This window comes from Morone saxatilis, unplaced genomic scaffold (assembly GCF_004916995.1).
Source record: "Morone saxatilis isolate NCDOM2014 unplaced genomic scaffold, NCSU_SB_2.0 Contig12, whole genome shotgun sequence".
Lineage (NCBI taxonomy): Eukaryota > Metazoa > Chordata > Actinopteri > Moronidae > Morone > Morone saxatilis.
The window spans coordinates 20,613,631-20,635,688 of record NW_023339674.1 but is presented as its reverse complement, the minus strand read 5'-3'; the positions used below and the strand labels follow the sequence as shown (position 1 = coordinate 20,635,688).

Genomic DNA, 22,058 nt, shown 5'->3' with positions numbered 1-22,058 from the left:
TACACAATCAAAAAATAAAATATAAACTGTAAGAGCACATACTGCATTGACAGAGGCCAGGGAGAGGGTGAAGTTGAAGTAGTCGCTGTTGTAGACGTCTCTGTTCCTCATGAACTTGAGATTCTCATCTCTCACCATCTATACAAAACACAAACAGAGAGGTCAGATGAACTTGAATGTTTGAGCTGATTCTTCCTCTATTACTAACAGAACATACGTATAGACACTTTCGTCCCTATGACCTCAATGTCACTTTATCAAGTTCCACACTGGCAGCTTGATGCCACTTTACCTGATAGATGCTTGCAGGCATCTTCTCTACAAACAGGCCCTTCTTCTCTCCCTTGCGGACCAGGCGGGTGAGGAGAGTGAGGCGGTCGTTGTTAGCCCTTGGGGGGCGAGGAGAGGACTGTGGTGAAACATCAGGAGAGGACGGGGCAGACCTGGGAAATATAGAGACACCTAGATGATGATAGGTTGTTACATTGCTGAAGATTTCTGAATAAATGCTGATTTTCTCTAACAGTGCCAACGTTTTCTATGTATAAACTTCTGTAAACAAGAACTGTCACTCGCAGATAGAGCCGTTATTCTGCTGACTGCTGCACACTGGTGTGGGAGATTGTGGCTGATACAGCATCAATGACACAAAAAGAACGTTTATGAGGTGAGTGCAGTAAATGGTGGGAAGTTCACTCACAGTGTAAGGTCCTCAGCTTCCTGCCTCATGATGCTGACTCTGCTTTTTTTGGGCAGGACGGGTGAGTTCTGGTCACTGATCTTCTGATAGAACAACATGTAGGCGTTCCAGTACCTCCTCCGCACATCAGGGTATGGGTTGGCTGCACACAAACACATTAAAGTTAACAATGTGTGGTGGAGAATCACATATTTTTAAGTTTAGCGATTGAATGAACAGTGTTACCGATGTTGTCACTTACATTGGTCATAAACTTTGGGACGGTACTCTCCACCAAAGCACTCGTACTCCAGAGTTTCATCATTCATATCAAACTCCTCCACCACATTGTCATTGAATTTGTACCAACGTCCGCGGGCGCTACCACTAAGAGATGGGAACAAACAAAGATGGAGGGAGGGTCAAAGGAGAAAAAGTTGCTACCTCAGAACTGGAAACTCAGTGTGCATGCTAGAATAAATAAAAAAACAAAAAAGTCCTCCGTAATAAAACTCTTACTGACTAACAATGTTCTGACTCTTTTCTTTAATTTAACAGTTGTCAGTAGAATAACATACTGGTCAACATACTGCAGTACAGGTTTGCCACCAGCCTGTCTGGTGATTGGTCTAATGGTCTAAACACACAGATCTGTTAGTGGCATAAAGGATGAGTGACTTTGAAGCTGCTCCATGTGACGAATATCCTGGAAAGTGAGCAACATCCCGAGAACAAACTTTCTTTGTTGTAGTCTTAAGCTGGGATAGGAACAAGCGAGTGAGCAAGCGAAGGGTGCCAAATACTAGCTCCTGTGGTCTTTTTACATTCCACTTCTTCAGTGAGCATTCCTGCCTTCCAGAGCCAGACATCTGGAGATGCTTACAAACTAAACCAGGACAGCCCACACAAAGTCTGATGCTGCATTCATGTGCCCCAAGGAGGTCCTCTAAAATCTGCCTGGAAAGCTAAAGTAACACATTAATGTGCTCCACTAATCACTGGTTTTGTGCTTCTTATATAAAGTAGGAAAATGAGCTGGAAAATACAATCAGGAGAGTAGCACGTAGCTCTGGTAAGTGCATGAAACCATAAACGTTTTACATTTTCAGAGAATATTAGCCCTCTAACTGAGGGAGGAGGAACGTCTGAAAACACTGTCTCTTACCGTCTATCTTTAATGAAGGAGTAATAGTGTCCGGCATGTGCCTGACCGCTGTGGACAACAACACCCACGAGTTCATAGTTCTCTGAGATTGTGACTTTCTTCCTGGGCGACCCTCCTAAGGTGCCATCGCCTCGCCCCTCACTGCCCTCCCCACTGCAGTCTTGACGAGCCATTCCAGAGACGGTGTAGGGCTCCATGTTCAGCACCCAGGGGAACTGTGCACCAACAATACAGAATTTTATATACATTATATTTACATTTCTGGGATTTGAGGTGTGGTAGCAAAATCAGAAAGTGTATCCTAGTTAATGGAACAGAGATTTATCGTACCCGAATTTGTTCATCATATTTAATGGAGCGTCCGCTTTCCCAGTCGAAGCCGAAGCGCATGAGGTGAATACAGAGAACGCTGGGCAGGGATTTGATACATGTCCTCTTCACTGTGGTTCTCTGTGCAGGTGGACACGTGTTCACAGTTGTAAGTACACACGAAATCAGTGTAGAAGAATAAAAGCATGCAGAGCACTATACGCACCTTCTCCTTGCATTTCTCACAGTAGTAGGCGTTGCTGCCCTCTAGCACTTCCCCTCTGACAAACTGGTCCAATGAGATCTCTAAGCTTTGACAAGATGTCACTCCTAGATTCAGAGCCATGAATGTTTCTTCACGCTCGTACCTTTGCAATAAAAGGTCAACGGTCAGTGTCTCAAAATTAAACAATTGTCTTGAAGTTTGAGAAAAAACAGCTCTCGCTTACCGGTGAGGACAGTCTTTACAAATCTTCTGGTCGGAGAAGATTCCCTGAAATGTGTTTTTGAAGATCTGTTCTCGACCCATTTTCTGGTGGAAAAGGAGTTTCATCATTATTCATGTCATCATCACCCATTAGTGTTATAAGTGCTTGGCTGGTGCTTTTTTTTTTTTTTTTTAAATTGGTGTGGTGTGTGTGACTTTTACCTTGAGATGTTCGTCAAGCTGGTCCACCAGGCTAGTGAAGAACTCATAAGCATCCTGCTGCTCTCTTACATACAGCTCCTTGTTCCACATCTTAAATATCTGCAACAGAAATAACAGATTTGAGACTATTTCAGACAAAAGTTAAGTAATAAACTCTATAAACTAAGTTGTAAAACACTATAGCAGAAGATAAATCTTCACAGCAAGAAAAGAACAGATGTGACTATCTGCAGGTCAGAGAAACAGAGAGGAAACATTTTTCAATTTTGGGACTCGGACCTCCACCTCCCTCTCTCTGCACAAACCAGCTTGCCCCACCTTTTAATGCCTCTGTCTCCCTGTATCAAACAGGGACAGGCACATACAGGCTGTGTGTGTCTGTTCTTTTGACTTTCTTTGTCAGTTTTATAAAGATGTCCAGAAAACATAACACACGTTTGTTTGACGTTTTACCCACTATTTGGTTTTTGCAACAGCACATGAGCCGCATGTGGAGGAGGCTTATGTCTGTTTGTTTCCCTGTGACCATGGGTTGGTCCCTCGTGCTGATAAAAATATTAAAATATTAATATTAAAATATTCGCTGTTGATTACTTCCAAAGCCCTGGAGCCCGAAAAATGGTATTCGGTACTGCGGGCATTTGAGAAATGTCTAAAAGAATGCATGTTACAGAAATGAGAAAGTATGTGAATGTGTTGACCTTGCAGACACAATACACAACACAACACACTGAATCATCAGTTTTCTCACCAAGATAAACTCACTTATAGCTTGGTACCAATTATGGACTTTTTGTGCACCATGTAAATAACTTAACAACAATGATCACACTTATGCAGTAACACTTGAAGATGAAATTTTGAGTGCATTACAATCAGAGCGTCCTTTAATTTCTAGACAAATGTATGTTACCTTCCAGAAGTTCTCAGGGATGTAGTACTGCAGTTTGCTCTCCATCAGGTGGCCAAACAAAGACTGGACCTGGTAGAATACACTCTCCTCTGGCTGATCAGTGTCATCCTCAATGGACAGGAAAGCCTTTAAACAAAACATACATACTTACTGTTATTGGATTCACTGTGTAACACTCACACACAAAAGTCTGAACTCAAAGAGCAGATGCCCTCTGGTGATTAGAGAAGGTATACAGCACATTAAAAATGTGTACCTCTGGTAGGCCAGGCTGCATGTACAGCTGCTGAAACACAGCATTCATGTAACATGTGGCTCCACCGTTCTTCAGCCCAACAAAACCTGAGACTGACCGACTCTCCACAGGGGGTAGATACTGAAAGAGACACAGAGAGGTCATTTCACAGCCAAACCATTATCAGGCTATATAAACCAACAAATATTATTGTATGTTATATAGGTCAGTCAGCATCTTACATCGAACTCCTTGCAGAGGGAAGGATCCGACTGGTGGTGCATGGACATTAGCTCTCTGGTGATGAGTCGGAGATTTGACAGCGAGCTATCTGCCAGCATCACCAGCACTTCGTAGGCTGCCAACCTGCTGCTGGCTGTGCTGCACCTGACCAGAGACACACACGATGTAGACGACCAACGATTAAGGTGTTTCGCAGTGGTTTGCGCACTGCTCCAAAAAACAACAAATGGCAGTTTTTTTAAATGGGTTCACAGGAGTAAAACAAACTGTAACTAGAGGACAGGATTAAGATGGCGTACTTGGGGTGGAAGTCATGGCTGGGGGCCGCGGAGGGTGTGGGGTTTGAACTGTTGATGATGATGCGTGAGGCTCGAAACAGGAAGTCATCCAACAGCTGCTGGATCAGAGATGGGCCTGAAGAAAGGGAGTTACACATTGTCACATTCCATACATGCTAGTGTTCTCAACTTAATAAACCCCCAAAAGGTTTTTTAACTGGTGCAGCAATGTGTCCTTGCGTATGCTCACCGAGATGTTCCTTCTCGTTGCCACAGAGTGAGAGCAAGGTCTTGATGAGGCGGAGGTGTCCTGCCAGGAGGATGTTGTCTGCCTCGCTGGTCTCCATCTCAGAGCTCCAACTGGGCTCAAAGTTGTCAAGCCAAGAGATCTCGTCCTCCAACATGGTGGCTGCGCTCACTTTTACCACTTCCATCTCCGATGCTAGAGGAGGAGAAGAGAATAAAAGGAAAAGAAAAACACACAAGTTTAATGGCTGAAACAAGAGGCTATACAGCCTCTATTACACCAACTCCTACATCTGGGACAATACTTCATATCTAGGTATTGACCCAGATGTGATTGAAAAGGGAATTTATTGGCTTACTGGTTAAGTCATCCAGAAGCTGACATCTTAGATCAAAGTACTCAGTGCATTGGGACAGCAACCTGAGAAGACAAAGCAACATCAATACAAGACCTCTGCTAAAGTTTCAGTATACATCTTTTTCTTTTTCGTTTTCTTGCTTAAGTACCTCTGGTTGACCCCTCTCATGACAGAGGTAGGACTCCATAATGGCAGCTGAGCAGTAAGAATGACTGAGAGGAGGAACAAGTTGGGTTTCTGGACTTCAGGGAAGGCTGAAGTGTCAGACTGGCTCAGGGTGTAGAGCTGATCACATGCTACACGGCGAATCTGAGAAAAAAAAAAAAGGGACAGAGACCGCGAGTGTAAACAAACACTGCAATATCTGGGATACATTTCTTCTGTGCAGTCTATTGAACAAAAAGATGGTGTTGTATACCTCTCCACTGGGAGATCCCAGCAGAATGTCGATGATGAAATCATTAACGGAGGGAAGATTGTAAAAAGAACCTGGAGAGGGAAACCAAGCACAGAATTTAGTGTCATAGTAGAGGTTTGGAAAACACAGCAATAGAACAATCTACATATTAAAGAAAATGTACAAACAACAGTATTATGCCACTGTATAATGACAATGTGCAGTAATTATCATGCTTGTAGTGTGTTTGTATTCTTGCATGAGCCTTACATAGCTGCTGACAGCGTAACTGCAGACAGGTAACGAGCAGTGACAGAGCCTCACGAGCGATGATGGCATCTTTGATTGAGACACTCTGCTGTCTGACACATATCCCTGCATGCAATGCTGTTGGCGTGGTCTCGCCCTCACTGCTGGAGCTGCAGTTACTTCCTGCAAACAAGAAAAAAAAAGACAAGTGTCTTACTTTCGTTTCTCTAGCTTTTGTTTGTGGCACTGGAAATGCTTTGACCATGAGCTGTTGGCAACAGGCGGCACAAATCAGGAATGAAGTTGCACAGGATAATTACCATACCTAAACCTACTACAGCACAATAAGTCCTCAGTTTCTATCCAAGCACCTTGTGGAGAAAATAATCTCCACATAATAAATAAATAATAACATTTTTTAAAATAACCAAAAAAGGACAGTTTTCTGTCTCACCTGTGCTGCTGACTCTGGTGCGGACTCCCTGCGGCAGAAGGGAGCTGTGGGTCTCTCTGATTGGCTGCGGGCTGCCAACCAGATCCAATCGGCCCGCTGCAGCTGCCCAGGTCAGACGCATGAAACAGGCCACAGTGGAGGTAAAGTCACCCACCTCCATTGTCTGCAAAACAGACAGAGCAAACATTCTTCATCAATCTGTTTGCTGAATCAATGGCAGATTTTGGTCATGGAAATGGTTCAGTGGTGAAAGTGAAAGTGTTTGTTCTAAATACCTGAATAGCTACACGAGCGGCAGGTATGATCTCCTCGACTCTAATGGAGGAGCGCTCAGACAAAGACATCTGTCTGTAGGAGGACTTCTCTGGAGTTCCACAAAGAGACAGCTGTCGCCCGGACCGCCCAGCGTTACGAAATGGACGAGATGACAGCGACTCACCATCCCTGATGACATCATCGTCCAGTGCTGAAGGCATGCTCTGGCCAACCAGAAGAAACCTGCAAACACAGCCAATTGAGTATGAAGTCTAACATAGTATGTGGCCCCGAATCTGTGAATTGATAGAGGCATTTTGCACCTGGCCAACTGAAGACAGATTGAGTAGACTCCTTGTCTGGTCTCATAATCCACCTCTGATGGGATGGAATCTCTCTGCATAACATTCACCACCAGACTGCAGGAGAAACAGAGAAATAAATCTATAAATAAATCTGCTGATACATCCCACTGTGATGGCACTTTTCTTTAACAGGTCTGTTCTCTCTGTTACCTGAGGCCTCCTGCTTTGAGGAAGTTCTCACAGAAGGACTTGCTACTGGTTTTGGCCATCTCATCATCCGATGTGGGCATGAGCTTTGAACTCAACACCTAATACACAGAGAGAGAAGAGGGAGGAAAACATCACTAATCACTAATCGAACTTTAAAGTTTGAGAATAAACATAATTTATATATTGAAAAATTGTGTACTGCATTTAATGGGGTGTATGTGAGCATACCTCCAGGTTGTATAGAACTCTGAAGGTGGACATGCCCGGGGCCGAGGATCTGAAGAGGGACTCTAAGATCGATGCGGCACTGGGTTGGTGCTGCTGCTTGGAGGCCATAGATGGAGAACGAGAGCCTGTACCCTGGAACAGTGTTTTCTACAGAAAAGAGACACATAGGGAGAAGGCAGAGTCAGATAAAGCAGTGAGATAGGGCAAGACTAACATAAGAATAGAAAGGTAGAGCACTGAGAGCTTCAGCGTTCAGCCATGGCCTTTTTCACTTGACCATAATGTCTCACAAACAGTTTGATGTACCTGGTGGCTCCAGACACTGGACTCTTTGGGAACAAAGTTGTCAAGAGCATCCTGCACTTCTGGATCTGTTGGAATCAGCAGCAGAAGCTTCCTCACACGAAGAGTGATCCTGAAGATTATAAAGAACTGTTTTCACACAAGGCCTGGTAACATGAAGGTGAACTCTGTATCTTATAGCATTAGTAAATCACTCGTCCCCAGACTGCACATTGTGTAAGGTATACAATGAAGTATATAAAAATACAGTTCTTTCTTTGTTGTTGTCAACAAGGTGTTCTTACCTGGATTCATCCAGGTTTGCCAGCTGGTAAAGCATCTCAAAAACATTACACACCAAAGCCATCACCACACCAGGCAGGGACTTCTCCTGGAGACCAAGAAACACAGGCACAGTGTGTCAGAACTGATGTAAGCCCAAGTGTGAGCACAATTATGTCATATGTCTGTGTTGGTACCTGCTCCAAGGCGTAGGCAGAGTTGAAGACAGCTGAGCTGGAACTGCTGGAGGCCGAGGCCGAGGACTCGGAGCTGCCAGACGGAGTGCCAGTACCCGAGCTCTTTACAGTCAGGCTCTGCTCATCACTGAAGCCAAGCTGGGACAGCAGCTTTTGGTCCCGATTCATGGTCAACTAACACATGGCGGAGGAGCAGTGAAGGGACGGCGTGAGAGAAAACAAGGACTGAAGTTGTTCGAGGCTGTGTTTCCCCTGCCACACAACAGTTACAGCAGGCCAACCCACCGACAAAGAGGAGGTGGGACTCCTGCCTACAAGAATTTACTGTGCATTGATTTGTAGTTTTTAATGTGTACTGGCTTCAGGGGAAACACAGGATTGGGAGAGGAGTAAAATACTTTGATGAAGGAATGACAGGCACAAGTGTAGTTTAAAACAAACGAAGGACACAGACCCACTGCTAAATACAGATTAACATTAAGACTTACCACACTGTCATTGGCAAAGATCTGGACATTATCCACTGGACAGCTCAAGTGCTCAGATATCTTCCACCGGATACTTCCTATTGTCTCATTACTGTGGGTCTACAGGACACACACACACACACACACACACACACACAGAGCAGGGTTATTTCCTCTGTAAATGTAACTCTACACATAAAATGTGTCACAAGGTACAAGGAAAAGTCTTAAAGTACCTCTAAGGTGAAAGTGTCTTTGGTTGACTCATAGGTGATGTGAAGAGTGACAGGGTGTCCATTGTATGAGGCCCCGTGAGGTAGAATAGTGCGAGGAACTGAGTACATGTCCTACACAAAAACACACACATTTTAAAAAACAGCAGCATCTTTAATGTGTATGACGGTATGTCCTCGTTTTAACAAATTTAATGTCAAAATGATAATCAGACCATTAAAATGGAACAGGGCCTACCTCTATAGTGATGACGTAGCGTTCAGCCAATAGCAGCAGTCTTTCGATTATCACAAGCTTAGTGGATCTAGAGATGAACATGAACAGAAGAATTTCAACAAGACTAAAATTGTGTTTTTACTTGTGTGTTTTATAGTAGTTAAGTATACATTTACTCTCTATGATGATTACTTAGTAAGACCTGGGAGAGGGAACACTTTCAAACAAACATATTTTATTAGGTTTAGTAACTATGTTCTTACCCAAACCCCCCTCTGTACCTGGATGGTGATTGTACAGATGTTGCCACAGTCGGCATTGCAGTGGCCGTCAGCATCTTGGTTGCTCTAGTAACAGCATGTGTCAAGGTAGGCCCACCCAGGGCTGAGCTGGCTGCCTGAGAAACAGAAATTAGCTTTTAGGTGTTATTTTCTGTGAAATGGAACAATCAGACCTCACAGTAACATACTATACTACCTACCTCTAGTCGCTTGTAACAATCAGCAATGAACTTCTTGTGCAAAGACACGGAATCCTGTAAGGAGGAAAAAGTTAATGTCGTATGTGGTTTCAAGTTACAAAAAAAAGGGACAGAATACAATGATACACTCCAACACTGGAAGTGCTCAATTATATACAGTATTTGTTCTTTTCAAACTTCAGTACTTCTGACAATATGGCTATGAATCACTTAACACAGACACTGACCTTCTTCATTTTAGGATTGAGGTTGGTGTAGCTATATGTAATAATGAGCTGGATTGCTTCATTGGCTATCTCTTCATCAGGGGTTTCCATGGCGATGCGCCAGATAAAATCCATCCCTGCCAGGTCAAGGCGTTCCACACACTGAAAGAAGACCATATGATACATCAAATATAAATGTCAACCAAGATGTGATTGACCTCAATACATACTTTCATTGCATTTCAGCTCTCATTGAAAAAATAACTGCCACATAATTGGTTTAAAAAGAGAAAACAAAAACATGTGAGTAAGGACTGACCAGCTGAGTTCCCTGGCGTTTGAGGCGATGGTCACACAGATTAACGTTCTCAAAGAAGGTCTTAAACAGATTGAAACCTGAGAAACACATAAAACATGTTAAACTGCTGTATCACATACTTATATAATAACTCATAAAATAATCCTAAACACTGAAACACTAGTCCTGTCAATAGTGCATCTCCTTGTACAGTCTCTCACCATTCATGGTGATTTCATAGGGCTCCAGTTTTAAGATCTTCTCCTTGAAGAGTTGCTGCTGAACATCACTCTCGAGGTCATGTTGTCCTTTGGTGAACCACTCAAAACACATCTGCAAACATAAAAACATACAGTGTTTAAGCTTAATTCAATTTAGTGCACTGTACTGTGCATTGTTCAGTCTATTTTCCTTTGGTTAACACTGAGCAGCTGTTGCAGATGCTACTCTTAATTAAAATGTTAATGTGTACCCAACTATGCAAAGACCAGATTCCATAATGGGACAGAGGAAGGGTGCTCAGGGTCAGTGCAACAATTTACTATCTGATCTGTACAAGGTATTGGAGCAATTTTTTTTTACCAAAATATAGAGTGAAAAATCCACAAGAAACACCAGGTTAAAAAAAAAAAGCAGACGACTGACAAAGGGCATCAAGGAACAGCATGGGGTAACATAAGGTTTAAGCATGGCAATGCTTTTCTTAATGTTTTGTAAAGCACTTTGTAAGTTATGTATTGAAAAGTGTGAAGGTAGATGTTTTATGAAATAAACTACATAATACTAAAATAAAAATAAATTACTCTAATAATTTAATTTATTGGAGACAGTTATCAAATTTATAGTTCATTACTTCTGAGACAATATCATGAACCAGGATCAAAAAACCTAAACCTAAAACGTCTTTAAATCTTACAATAATTTGGTAAAGGTTATCATCTTAATGTATGTTCTTGTCCCTGCCTCGAATGTTACTCCAAAAGAATGAAGCGACTGAAGCGAACGGCTAATGTTTGCAGTGACTTTGCTCCTCCAGAGCATTCATCCAGAGAAAGGTGCTTGCAATTACAAACAAATGGCTAAGGACAAGGGTTGTGTTCGCATAACTGTTTTCATACCTCACGATCAAGTTCACAGACATCCGGCCCCGACACCAGGCACTCCCAGAGCTCCTTGGCCCTGTTCCAGACCAGGTAGAGGCTGGCCTCCTGGAGGAAGAATGCCAGGAAGCGCAGGTGGCTGTCCAGATACTAAACACAGATTCACAGACACGTTATCTTCACTCTCAACACCACACAACATACTGCATAACACTGTGCTACTTATGTTTGATTATGTGTACTGTGTAAACATACTAACAGCTCAAATAATATTACACTTCAAATGACATGACTCATCAATGTCAAATGATGAAAGTTGCAATACAGTTCAATAAAAATGATCTATACAATGACATGAGAAATTAAATTTAAATAAATATAGTCCTGACTTTTGATGTTAAATTGAACAAACAAATCCAACAGTGACGAACCTCCTGGTAGGTGTATCGTCCATCCACCAGAGTTGAGCCTGAGAGGCCATTATTTCCCCCAGCAGTCACAGCCAGGCGATGGCAGCACACAAGGGATCCTGTGATCAGCTTGACGATCTCAAAGTTCTTCTTCAAGTCCTGGATGATGCTCTGCGGGGAGGCAGGGAAGGTTACCATAGCAACATTGCAGTGACTGTACAATGGATCATTTCAGTGATGTGTGTGTTTCTGTTACCTTGTCTTGTTTCTGATAGGTCTGCTTGATGAAAGAACGGGTGATCTCGTGCAGCTGACGGAGAGCAGGAACAACCCACACTGCCTGAGGACTGCTCTGCTGGGAAGCCTGTTGAGATGGGCACACACACACATACACACACACACGATAATGACACCCACTAAAGCAGAATAAGCCCACAAACACATGCTACAGAAACAGAGGTCTGTGATAGCCAGATTTTGGAATTATATTACATTATTTGTTACTGCTTTGTCATCACAGACCCACTTTTCTCGTAGTTAAACATGAGAAAGAAAATCAGAGCCAGGGACATAAAACATTTGTTAAAATATGTTCCAGTTTAAATTTGCTCTTTTGCAACTTTTTTTAAGTTTTTAACTTCTTTTATGTACCCAAGGCTCTGATTAGATTCCTCCTTGCATGAGTAAATGTGCTAGCACTTCCACCAAAGCTGACCATTCATCCAGCAGCTAAATCAGACATTTAATTCAGCCAGCTTTCACCCAGGACAAGATCAACACCACTGTGTAATCATTAGTCAGTGCCAAAGCCCTCTTAGTGAGGCAAGCAGAAGATTACCATACACCTGGTTAAACTACCTTGTGTTACAATCAAGTGCGAAATTATCAACCTGTGACCAATGAAACCCCTTTTTTCTCCACGATTGGTTGGCAGGCGTAAAGCAGCGAGATTGGAAACAGATTTGTCAATGGAATAATAAATTATATGGGCTTTTTCTCTTACTTTGAGAGAGTTAGCCTTCTTCTTGCCCCAAGTGCCCGTAAGAAATGAGCTTTGAGTGTCGCTGCCTTTACTGTCCTCCTGAGTGTGAGTCTAGAAACATACATTTGATTTTAAGGTGGGACATTTGTAAACATATGTGTGCGTATACACCCAATAACAAGTGAAGTTTCTAAGGCTGAGAAGTATTAGTAGTAGTATTATTTTGTATAGTGTGTGTGGCTACAGTCAAATTTAAAATCACAATTTAACATATATTTGGTCATTGTAGTACATTTCCAGGTGTTTAAACTAGTCTCTAAATGTATTATGATTATATATGATTTATAACACTATAATGCAGGTGTAATCATGAATAAAAACATTTTAAAAGGTATCTGTTTATACAGCAGCCTTCACTTAGTGGGGCCCCCAGGAGGAGTTATAGTTGTGGATACCATTTATGAAATGTTTATGTACTGCTTACAAAGGCTAATTGGGGAAGGGTAAAGGTAACTGTGTTGCTATTTAATCTTAATATGTTTAGTTTTATTGAATCTGTCAAAATCATTTGACAAATCCTATTTTTACGCAAACATGGATATTAAGAAATTATGGACAATTAGTTTGTAAGCATCTTGATAAATAAGCTCCATTGACTCAAGTAAATACTGAGGCAGGCTATGGAACAGGAAGATGGAGAAAGGAGAGGGAGTAAAGAGAGGGATTCTGCTGTGGTCAGAGACTGAATTATCTAAGAGAGGAAATCAGAACTTGTTCTTGAAGTTTAAAAAAAGCTTTGAATAAATAACGAAATCATGATAGACACTTGTTGTTTGGCCCCATCTCCATGACCCACTGTAGCTCCATGGATGATGGACTGGGACACACTCAGGTAGAAGAGATGTAGATAAACTGAAGGTCAAGGGTAATATGCAGCGCTAACAAGGACGTGCTAACTTTAGAGCAAAACTGTTAGAAGAGGGAGAAAAATGTAGAGGCCCAGTGTAGTGTATCCTCTAAACATGTTTGAGCAAGTAACAGTCCCTGTACTGCTATAAACAATAGATAGATTTCTCTTACAGCCGATCATGGAATGACCTAGTGCAACACGGTACTGCAATACACACACCAGCTCTCACACCACAAAGACACTACTGAGCATCTGTGGCAGGTCTGTCTCACCTTCTTAATGTCCTCAATACATTTAATGATGTAATTGCGTTTCACAGTCTCCTTGACAGCATAGGCATCGCTCAGAATCCCCAAGTGCTCCTCCAACGCCTGCTGAACTAGACTGGTAGGCAGGGTGGGGAGGTGAGCCAACTCCCACAGCACCTCCAGGACCTAAACAGACACACAAAAGATGATTCAGAATTCACTGTAAAATTGCAACCTAAAATACTGCAGATTTCCTCATCAGATTTCCAATTACTCCTCAAGGTCATTAGCCTTGACAGAATGATGGATACAACAACACACCTTTCCAGTTGTAGTTTCAGAGCGGGCCTCTCTGCCGATCCTCCCGATCAGACTGAGCAGCTTTTGCCTTACGCGGTCACTCTCAACCTCCCAGCTCTGAACAACATGCAAAGAAGATTATCATTAATAACATAAACAGACCTACAGACCGATTTTCATTAAGCCAATTTATTTCCAAAATGCCAGAGATAGAACTGACCTTCTGTATGAGGACGAAGAGGTGGGTCAGCTGATCAAAGCTGAACTTCACAGCAGCAGCAGCAATGATTGTATGAATGTTTTCTATCACAGTTGATGACTGGCCCGCCTGAAATGCCCACACAAGAATCAATAGATACATCAACAGATACATTTGTCACACATGCATACACACATTATCCGCAACGCTACTTTGTTCTATACAACATGACGACATTTCAGTTTCACAATTGAAACCTGTTGAACATGCTTAATGACGATGTAATACATAAGGCAGACATGACTGTTATTACTGTGATGTGAGCACTGGTGCTGACCTGTATTTTCCAGATCTTGGAGAGTTCATCCAGCGACAATTTACTCCCCAGTAACTCAATGATTCCCTTAATTCTCTCACAGTACTGAGCCTGGTCGATGTTTCCTGGAACACAGAAATATTGAATGAATACAGTGAATACTCAACCTCAGTCTGAGAGTTTTTTCATTTTTGTGGTTACAAAGTTTAATTGTTTTTCTTCAAATCAGTTTGCAACACAGTTCATCAGTTGATCAGTGATATATTTTCTTACCCTCCAGGGCTATTGATAGGACTGAGTTCTCTACCAGCCAGTCCAAAAGTTTATCCGTGTCAATGGCATTTTTCACTGTCTTTGACACTGTACTCTCTTCTATTAACTTTGTCACCTGAGAGAAAAGGATACACAAAAACAATGTGAGATGAGAACAAAAATGGATACATATTAGAATTGACTAATTTGTACTTTAGATTTGACAGTTGAGACCTCTTTGAGGGAGTTCATCTTGGTAGAGAAGTGGGGGGTTTTGAGCATGCGCAGCAGAGTGTCCAGCCGCAGGTCATCCACCACAGTAACCAGCTCCCTCTGGAACCTCATACAGAGCAGCTTTATGGCCGACAGGAGGTCTGGAATGCTCACCAGACGCTACGGTTGAAAAACAAATAAGGAACAACTTAGTTAAGAACATCTTGGTTAAGTCACAATCCACCAAGTTCCTAAACATACAGAAAAACAAAATATACAATTTCCAAGTTTTAATCCTGTGTCTCTGTGTTAACTGTTAAATTATTTTCTCCCTCACTGGCTTCCCAACCCTCATGTACCACTCCTGTGAACTCTGTTTGCCCTAGCACCTTTTGTCTATAAATGTAAGTGCAAAAATCTGAAAAGAGGGTGACAAATCAAAACGCTACCTTGTCTTTAAGGTCCTTTTCCTCCAGGTTCTGTACATACGTGATCATCTTATGGATGACTGGATCAAGCATGGGCTAGGAAAAACAATATGAAACTTTGTTGTTCGCTGTGGGGAAAATGGACCACTGCAGCAGCAAAACAGTAAGAGGATACAGCAAATAAAATATAAATCAGAATTGAGCACACGGGTCATGTAAACAAACATAACTGATAAATTAAACACAAGGTTAGTCAGAAAAACTAACATGATTTTCATTACAGTGTAAATAGAGAAGTATGTAGGCATACACACTAGTAGCAGCTGAACTAGTTGAAAAAAGAAAGGACATAGAAATAACTAGATTAGGGTCAATATACTACCATCAAGTGTGTATGTGTAGGTGTGTGTACACAGGATAACTCACCTGGACGAGACTGGAGTTTAGGTATTCTGCCCCAACTCCGAGAGGCTGGACCAGAGCTGACACACTCTGTACAGACGGGTGGACAGAGACGGAAAAATTCAGGCATGCGACAAACCAAAAATGAAATCAACTTATTAATACCAACTGAGTATGAGTAACTATCATAGGAATTGTTCATTCCATCTCTACGATTCTGTACGAGTGTCAACATAATCTGTCTTGAGAAACCCATAATGTGCCACCTTTTATTGGCTTATTAAAGAAGATACATAACACTGGCACTTGGCCATATTAAAGTCTTTAGGCAAGAGGTCAAACAGTGTTCAAACTGATACTGTGTTTTCACTGTTGCATGTGAGTGAGTGGGAGTCAGTGGGAGTGAGCGTAAAACAGATGTGAGGGTGAGTTTCCAGTACCAGAGCCCAGCTGTCATTTGTCATTCAGTGCTAAATCACAGGAGCTTAGTGAATAGTCCCCCCCTTTTTTTTTTTCTGGCTATCTTCCATCCCTACTTCTGGTCTCTCTGAGCTACCGTCTCCTCTACCTTCCTCCTCTATTCACTCAGTGACTCCCCACCCTTGCACTTGACTTCCTGCTCAAGGCAGACAAATGAATGAGTCACCCCTGGGAGTCCATACAGTAGGGAGCACTCCTCCCATTATCTTCCCCCCCCTTTCGCTTTCAGTCTCTCTCGTTCTCTTGTGCTAGGAGTATGTTAGGTATCTGACAGCTTACACACTCCACTGAGCTCCCACTGCCACTAAAGAGTGAGTGCAACAGTGGTCTGCAACCAGTCTCTGCCTTATTAATATGCTAATGGCTAGAGGGAGTGTGTGTGCATGTGTGCGAATCAATGGCTATGCGCTGCTGTGGTTCCGGCCAGGTTCCCAGAAGGAAGCATCAGTACAAGGATGCCTCAGAACACATAACACAACAGAGCATTTCAACCATCACACAGCGGGAGGATGAGAGAGTGTGTGTTTGTGTGTGTGAGTATTAGTGAGAAGGGGGAAAGAGAGAGACATTCAGCACCCTGCAGCTGAGAGTGGTGGGGGTAAACATGGTGACCTTTTGCCTGTATAGGCTGTCTCTCTCTGTCCACAGCGCCTCTCTCCATCCATCATCAGGGTAGGAACTATTTCATCACTCTAAAGATATGCCAGACCCTTTGTAAGGAAGGCAAGAAGATCAAAGTATGGACGGTTACGCTTACCGCAATCTCAATTTCGTCTGTGTTGAGTTTAGTCTGGATGGCAGTGAATCCTCCCAACTCTCCAAACTTGACAAAAAAAGAAAAGAAGAGGAGGAAAGGCAACAGATGAGGCAAAACTGAAACAACTACTGCACATGTATATAGAAAAAATATCATGGTGACTGCTTGTTACTCACTCGATTCACCAAATCAACCAGCCAACCATGAGGCTCCTGAAAGAGATAATTATGTTTTTAGTGAATTTATTCAGCAATGACATTGCTAATTATTGTGAAACATACAAACATACAAACACACACACACACACACACATTAAGTCTTCTGACAGCTGTTGTGTGTCAGTCATACATGTTCTGCTAAGCCCCTGTGGCTCAGTTACACAACGCTGGGGATGAAGCACTCGTTTGTCTGCCCTGGCACATGACTATTAAAGGTAAACAAAGGCTAATATGGAAGTGTGTATATTAGTACTGGCATAGCCTCACATACTTGCAAAAGCTTCTGGATAAACTGGCACACGTAACACTTTACAAGAGTAGAAGTACAGGAAGAATCTAGACAAACAGGGTTCCCCTTACTTTCTGATACGTGTTGCTAGGAGAGACAGCAAACATGTTGGCCTCTTCTCCAAAAACTTCAGCCCAGTTCCTCTGACAGGCCTTCATGCGATTCTTAAAATGGTACTCGTTATCAGGGTTGAAGGCCTGGATACACAAACAAAGACAGAACATAAATACGTACTCCAGCTGCATTTCAACCATGTAATGTCACATGCCTCATTTCCAAGATACAGGTAGAATAAGCCTCTCGTTAAAAGTGAACCAATACGTTTGGCAAATGGACAGATTGGCCCTGAATCTTCACACCACGGGGTAATTACTCACAGTGCCAGATTTAATATTACACATGGAGTCATTAAAAGATCAGTCTTGGCATTGGAAAGTAATTTGCAGATTCAGAGCAGTATTGATGAGCTTCATTGTCACAGATTATAATGTAAGATATTACCAATGCATATTCAAAGCTTAATTGACCATCTGCCATGTAATAATAAGTGATTAATCAATTAAATTTAAACTTGGCTAAAATGATTTAGAGATTTGTTAGTTATTTGCTTCCCAAATGTTGTTTAATTGTTACTTGTGTACTTTAAAGTAAAAAAATATTTAAAGAAAGAATACAAAAGACAGTAGAAAGGTATTAAAAGAGAAATATAAAAAGACAACACACCATTGTCAGGACTCCCATCAGGTTTATAGGTACGGGGTCCTGCTTCACCCTCTCTGCAACCAGCTCCACCAGCAACATGAGCATGTTGTAGATTCCCTCATGAATCTCGGTGCCCCATTTGTGTACGGCACTGCTGGTCAGCAACTGGTGACGGTGAACAAGACAGACAGAAAAGAGGATTGTCGGGATAATGTATGCAAATTAATAAAGTGCCTCACAGTCACTTAGATCTCTGGGTCTGTATTGCTCACCTTTTTAAAGGCCTCCGGCATGCACCGATCTATGAACCGCTTGCAGTTCTCATCAGCGTCAGCAAGACCTGACAGAGAGGAAAGATGTCGGATTCACATATTATTCTATGTCCAAACATGGGAAAAAATTGGCTGTGATTACAGAGATACAGATTGAGCCATGTAATAAAAGTGTCCAAAATAACAACGTGAAAAACACTAACAGTCCAAAGAAAACATGCCACCCACACAATTACGCAGATGGAGACTGATTTGTTTAATTCAGACCTTCAAAAAGAAAGATTTTCATTCCACACAAACATCGTCTTACCGTGCCGGGCGAGGCAAGTGGACGCGATGAGACACTTGCCCAGGGACTCCTCTCTCTTGTAAGGTATGGACCAGTGGTCGGTAAAGACGCGGCTCTCCAGTTCGTACAGGTTGGTGGTAGGAAACTCCATGCTGCCTCCTGAGCAGTTCCCGTTCTCATCATTGCTCCTCTGTAAACACACATGCATGACAAAATTACAACCTAATGCAATGGGTGACTGTATTTCACACAGCGGGGCCCTGTGACAGAACAGAAACTGTCCTCTGTGTGAGGATAATCCAAATGGCCTCGAGCAATGATAAAGTCAGACAGGATGATGCTCAATTCTTTTCCTCCCTGTGGGAGAAGAGCGATAGTCATTTGGAAAGTGTGTCCTTTCCTCAACAGTCTGTCCTTCATTTGTGTCCATCTTTTTGCTCCCAAGGAGGTTTTCATACCAGTGTGTTGTGATGTGATGTGTAGGAGTATAAGAGCTTAAGTCAAATGTAGTGAACACTCCATGTCGCAGGAGACTCTTGTTAGCAGTATGATGCTACCCATGATGAATGGGTTCTGCTGTCACATCTGAACAGAGATCTGAACAGAGATTTGAACAGAGATCTGAACAGAGATGACAGCACGAAAAGCAAGTAAAAAATTCAAGTCATTCAATGTCAACTTTTATAAAAATCTTTTTAAAACCTGCATTTATGGCTCAAAACGCCCAGTTCGGGCTGAGCCTACTACTGCTATGAGAACACAAAATGGCCAGTGGCAGTAAAGTCTACGAGTCCGTGTGGTGAAAGCAACAGCAGACAAAGGATTATTGAATTATTTACATCATAAAGTTGTTTACATATTCATGAAGTTATGTGAATATTCATGACTAAACTGCAGAACTCCCTCCTCTGAAACAGTCTTGCACAGTGGAACATATGGGCACATGTACCACACTAAAGCATGTCATGAAATCGACTAATGATTTATGTTTGCACTGTAATCATGTGAAGCATTTAACATAGTTCTCTATGGGGGCTTGAACTGGTGTCTTACATTAAAACTATGACTGAGCCCTAGGATTCAGTTCTCACTACATTATAAATAACCAAAACTATCACAGCTCATTTGTCCTTTTCGCCTGTGGGCACTGCACAGTATAAACACTAATACAGCAAAATACAGTTAGGTCAAATCTTACCATTTTGAATACATCTTTCACATAATTGTCTCCACACAAGTGTTTAGGGCATGTTTTACTGCGCTGCATACTGACAGATATACAATAGAAAGTGATGGACTGGACATAAATAAGAAAAGAACAGGATGGAGGGAAGAGAAGTAGAAAGCAGAGAAGCATCATATTTCATCCCTTCCCTTTTCTAAGAAAATTAGAAATGACAGATAGATGAACGAGAGGAAGGAAAGAGAGAGAGACTGACCTAGCACCGGTCTTATAAAGCATTAGGTTTAAAGAGTAGACATTGCATTGCTGGCAGGATTTCCAAAATCAGAGTTCACTGACAATTTGAGTGTAAAACCTGATTCCTTTAATCTAAATGATAGAATGACAGCTTATGACAACTATCTTTGCACACCATATACAGAACCTCTTACAAACAAACATCAAACAGGAGCATAAACAACGCAGATACGCTGCAAAGCTGTGTTTCAAGCCTTTAGGGGTAAGGTGCAGGTCTCAAAGGCACAGTATGCATGTGTGTGGTTGCGCAGGACGATGAGGTAACTCAGCGCCACTCTGTTACTATGCACCCAGCAACCCTCCCGGGACCCTCTGCAAAAACTGCAATGTGTTAGTGTGTGTCAGGGAGACTGCGGCGCTATATTTAGGAAAATAACACGGGGCCAAAGACCTATGACATGTCTCTCAAACACAGCAAACAGAGGAAGAGAAGAAGGGAAATAAAGCACTTTCATCATTGTAGCCTATTGCTACATGTTTCAAAGCTTATTATAACACGCAGGTGTGACACTTGTTATTTCTCTATCTGGAGATGAATATGATTTCTGTAAATGTATAAATTCTATACATGAGAGGATAAAGGCGTCACAGGAATGGCTCAACATGGATACAATAGACAAGTTAGTTCAGATGGAAAAATATGCTCAAATAAGAATTCTTCAGCTGTTAGAGATGTAATGAACTGGGAGAATGAGTCACTTTGTAAAAACAACCCCATTATTGGCACATTTACAAAATTAGTCTTATTATTTACAGTGACCTACAAATGTGTGCTATTTTCTGCATACAGCGAATCCCAACTGTTGTTTATACTACACTTACTATATAACAGTCTCAAATGTGACAGCATTGAGGAAGAAAGATGAGAAAGAAGATGTGAAAGATGAGAAAGAAGATGTAAAAGAAACAACCAACAGGTAGTGGGACCAGAATAGTTTATTTGTACCTATTCTGCTGATCCGCAATCACAGCAGCTCAAAAAAAACACTGCCATCAAAGGGATACAACAAGTGGTTGAAAAGTCTGAATCAACAACTTTGCAGATCAAATGACTTGTCACTTTCTAAGAAGGCAGTGCTTTCTTTTGACAGCACAGTCAAGGTTTTAGGAGATCTGAGCAGGCAACAGGTTTGAGGTCAAGTTGCTGCAGGCAAACAGCCTTGTGGTGTCAGTCACAGCAATCCTGCCATGACTTACTGTATGTAGACTGGTATTTATGAGTAGCCAATGCAATTAACTGTTACAACGCAACATAAACACAGCAAACTAGGACGCAGTAATAGGACCTGCAGGGCAATCTTCACATGGCTGTCAAGGAACCAGTGATTGGCCTTAAGCACCAAACGCCGCGGTCCTCCCTCACTCACATACTTCAAGAGAAATCACAAGAATCTGACATTTTTACAGATAAAATTGTGGACAGAAGAATAATCAAAATGGCCACGTATGCCAAGGACATTGCGAAACCTCTTCTGAGTCCGGTTCTAGTGGACCGCAGTCTCGGTAGGAGCTGTGCGCGGTTGACGCTGTCAGCCGACCGGCCAGCTAACATGGGCTAACCTAAGCAGAGCAATATACTGAAGAGATGCAGCCAGCTGTCCGCAGGTTGACTGATAAACCCAATAACCCACTACCAGAGTACTCCCAGTTTAAATATGTGACTGGGATCCCCCAGAGTGGTGCTCTGTGCTGATACACCTGGTCCACTTACTGGCGCGTTCAACCCTCCAACTAACCCAGCTAGCCCGCTACTGATGCGAGCTAGCTGGGTTAGCTCGTAAGTTTTATAATATCTATTTAGTTTCACCATTTAAGTAGCTGCGGCTCCTGTTCGCACACTGTTTCCTAGTCACCATGAGCCAGTGGCAATCTCTGCCCCGCAGGACTGGAGAGTATTTCACCTCCTGCTCTGACAGCTCACGTTGGGCTCGATGCATGTAGCACTGAAGCTGCTAAGTTCAGTTAGCTCGTTAA

At 42.3% G+C, this 22,058-nt stretch overlaps 1 protein-coding gene across 1 annotated transcript in view; it reads right to left on the bottom strand.

Annotated features, from left to right (window-relative positions):
* Window positions 1-22,058, bottom strand: part of usp24 (ubiquitin specific peptidase 24) — a 30,759-nt gene that overhangs the window by 8,282 nt on the left and 419 nt on the right. Inside the window, exons 2-54 of the mRNA XM_035652759.1 lie at window positions 19,188-19,201; window positions 18,626-18,794; window positions 18,316-18,383; window positions 18,065-18,208; window positions 17,413-17,538; window positions 17,011-17,046; window positions 16,835-16,900; window positions 15,622-15,687; window positions 15,217-15,291; window positions 14,789-14,947; window positions 14,576-14,690; window positions 14,324-14,427; window positions 14,008-14,115; window positions 13,809-13,904; window positions 13,512-13,673; window positions 12,351-12,440; window positions 11,604-11,711; window positions 11,369-11,518; window positions 10,956-11,087; window positions 10,059-10,170; window positions 9,859-9,935; window positions 9,561-9,701; window positions 9,334-9,387; window positions 9,134-9,249; window positions 8,874-8,940; window positions 8,639-8,749; window positions 8,424-8,522; window positions 7,936-8,109; window positions 7,762-7,847; window positions 7,481-7,589; window positions 7,175-7,321; window positions 6,947-7,044; window positions 6,755-6,850; window positions 6,452-6,674; window positions 6,177-6,339; window positions 5,744-5,905; window positions 5,495-5,565; window positions 5,225-5,385; window positions 5,077-5,138; window positions 4,722-4,913; window positions 4,493-4,607; window positions 4,193-4,337; window positions 3,972-4,091; window positions 3,716-3,841; window positions 2,803-2,901; window positions 2,603-2,685; window positions 2,380-2,521; window positions 2,175-2,294; window positions 1,845-2,059; window positions 942-1,066; window positions 701-842; window positions 293-443; window positions 43-138 (exon numbers count right to left, since the gene is read on the bottom strand). Coding sequence (XP_035508652.1) covers window positions 43-138; window positions 293-443; window positions 701-842; window positions 942-1,066; window positions 1,845-2,059; window positions 2,175-2,294; window positions 2,380-2,521; window positions 2,603-2,685; window positions 2,803-2,901; window positions 3,716-3,841; window positions 3,972-4,091; window positions 4,193-4,337; window positions 4,493-4,607; window positions 4,722-4,913; window positions 5,077-5,138; window positions 5,225-5,385; window positions 5,495-5,565; window positions 5,744-5,905; window positions 6,177-6,339; window positions 6,452-6,674; window positions 6,755-6,850; window positions 6,947-7,044; window positions 7,175-7,321; window positions 7,481-7,589; window positions 7,762-7,847; window positions 7,936-8,109; window positions 8,424-8,522; window positions 8,639-8,749; window positions 8,874-8,940; window positions 9,134-9,249; window positions 9,334-9,387; window positions 9,561-9,701; window positions 9,859-9,935; window positions 10,059-10,170; window positions 10,956-11,087; window positions 11,369-11,518; window positions 11,604-11,711; window positions 12,351-12,440; window positions 13,512-13,673; window positions 13,809-13,904; window positions 14,008-14,115; window positions 14,324-14,427; window positions 14,576-14,690; window positions 14,789-14,947; window positions 15,217-15,291; window positions 15,622-15,687; window positions 16,835-16,900; window positions 17,011-17,046; window positions 17,413-17,538; window positions 18,065-18,208; window positions 18,316-18,383; window positions 18,626-18,794; window positions 19,188-19,201 — 6,188 coding nt within the window. The remainder of the gene's footprint in view (window positions 1-42; window positions 139-292; window positions 444-700; window positions 843-941; window positions 1,067-1,844; window positions 2,060-2,174; window positions 2,295-2,379; window positions 2,522-2,602; window positions 2,686-2,802; window positions 2,902-3,715; window positions 3,842-3,971; window positions 4,092-4,192; window positions 4,338-4,492; window positions 4,608-4,721; window positions 4,914-5,076; window positions 5,139-5,224; window positions 5,386-5,494; window positions 5,566-5,743; window positions 5,906-6,176; window positions 6,340-6,451; window positions 6,675-6,754; window positions 6,851-6,946; window positions 7,045-7,174; window positions 7,322-7,480; window positions 7,590-7,761; window positions 7,848-7,935; window positions 8,110-8,423; window positions 8,523-8,638; window positions 8,750-8,873; window positions 8,941-9,133; window positions 9,250-9,333; window positions 9,388-9,560; window positions 9,702-9,858; window positions 9,936-10,058; window positions 10,171-10,955; window positions 11,088-11,368; window positions 11,519-11,603; window positions 11,712-12,350; window positions 12,441-13,511; window positions 13,674-13,808; window positions 13,905-14,007; window positions 14,116-14,323; window positions 14,428-14,575; window positions 14,691-14,788; window positions 14,948-15,216; window positions 15,292-15,621; window positions 15,688-16,834; window positions 16,901-17,010; window positions 17,047-17,412; window positions 17,539-18,064; window positions 18,209-18,315; window positions 18,384-18,625; window positions 18,795-19,187; window positions 19,202-22,058) is intronic.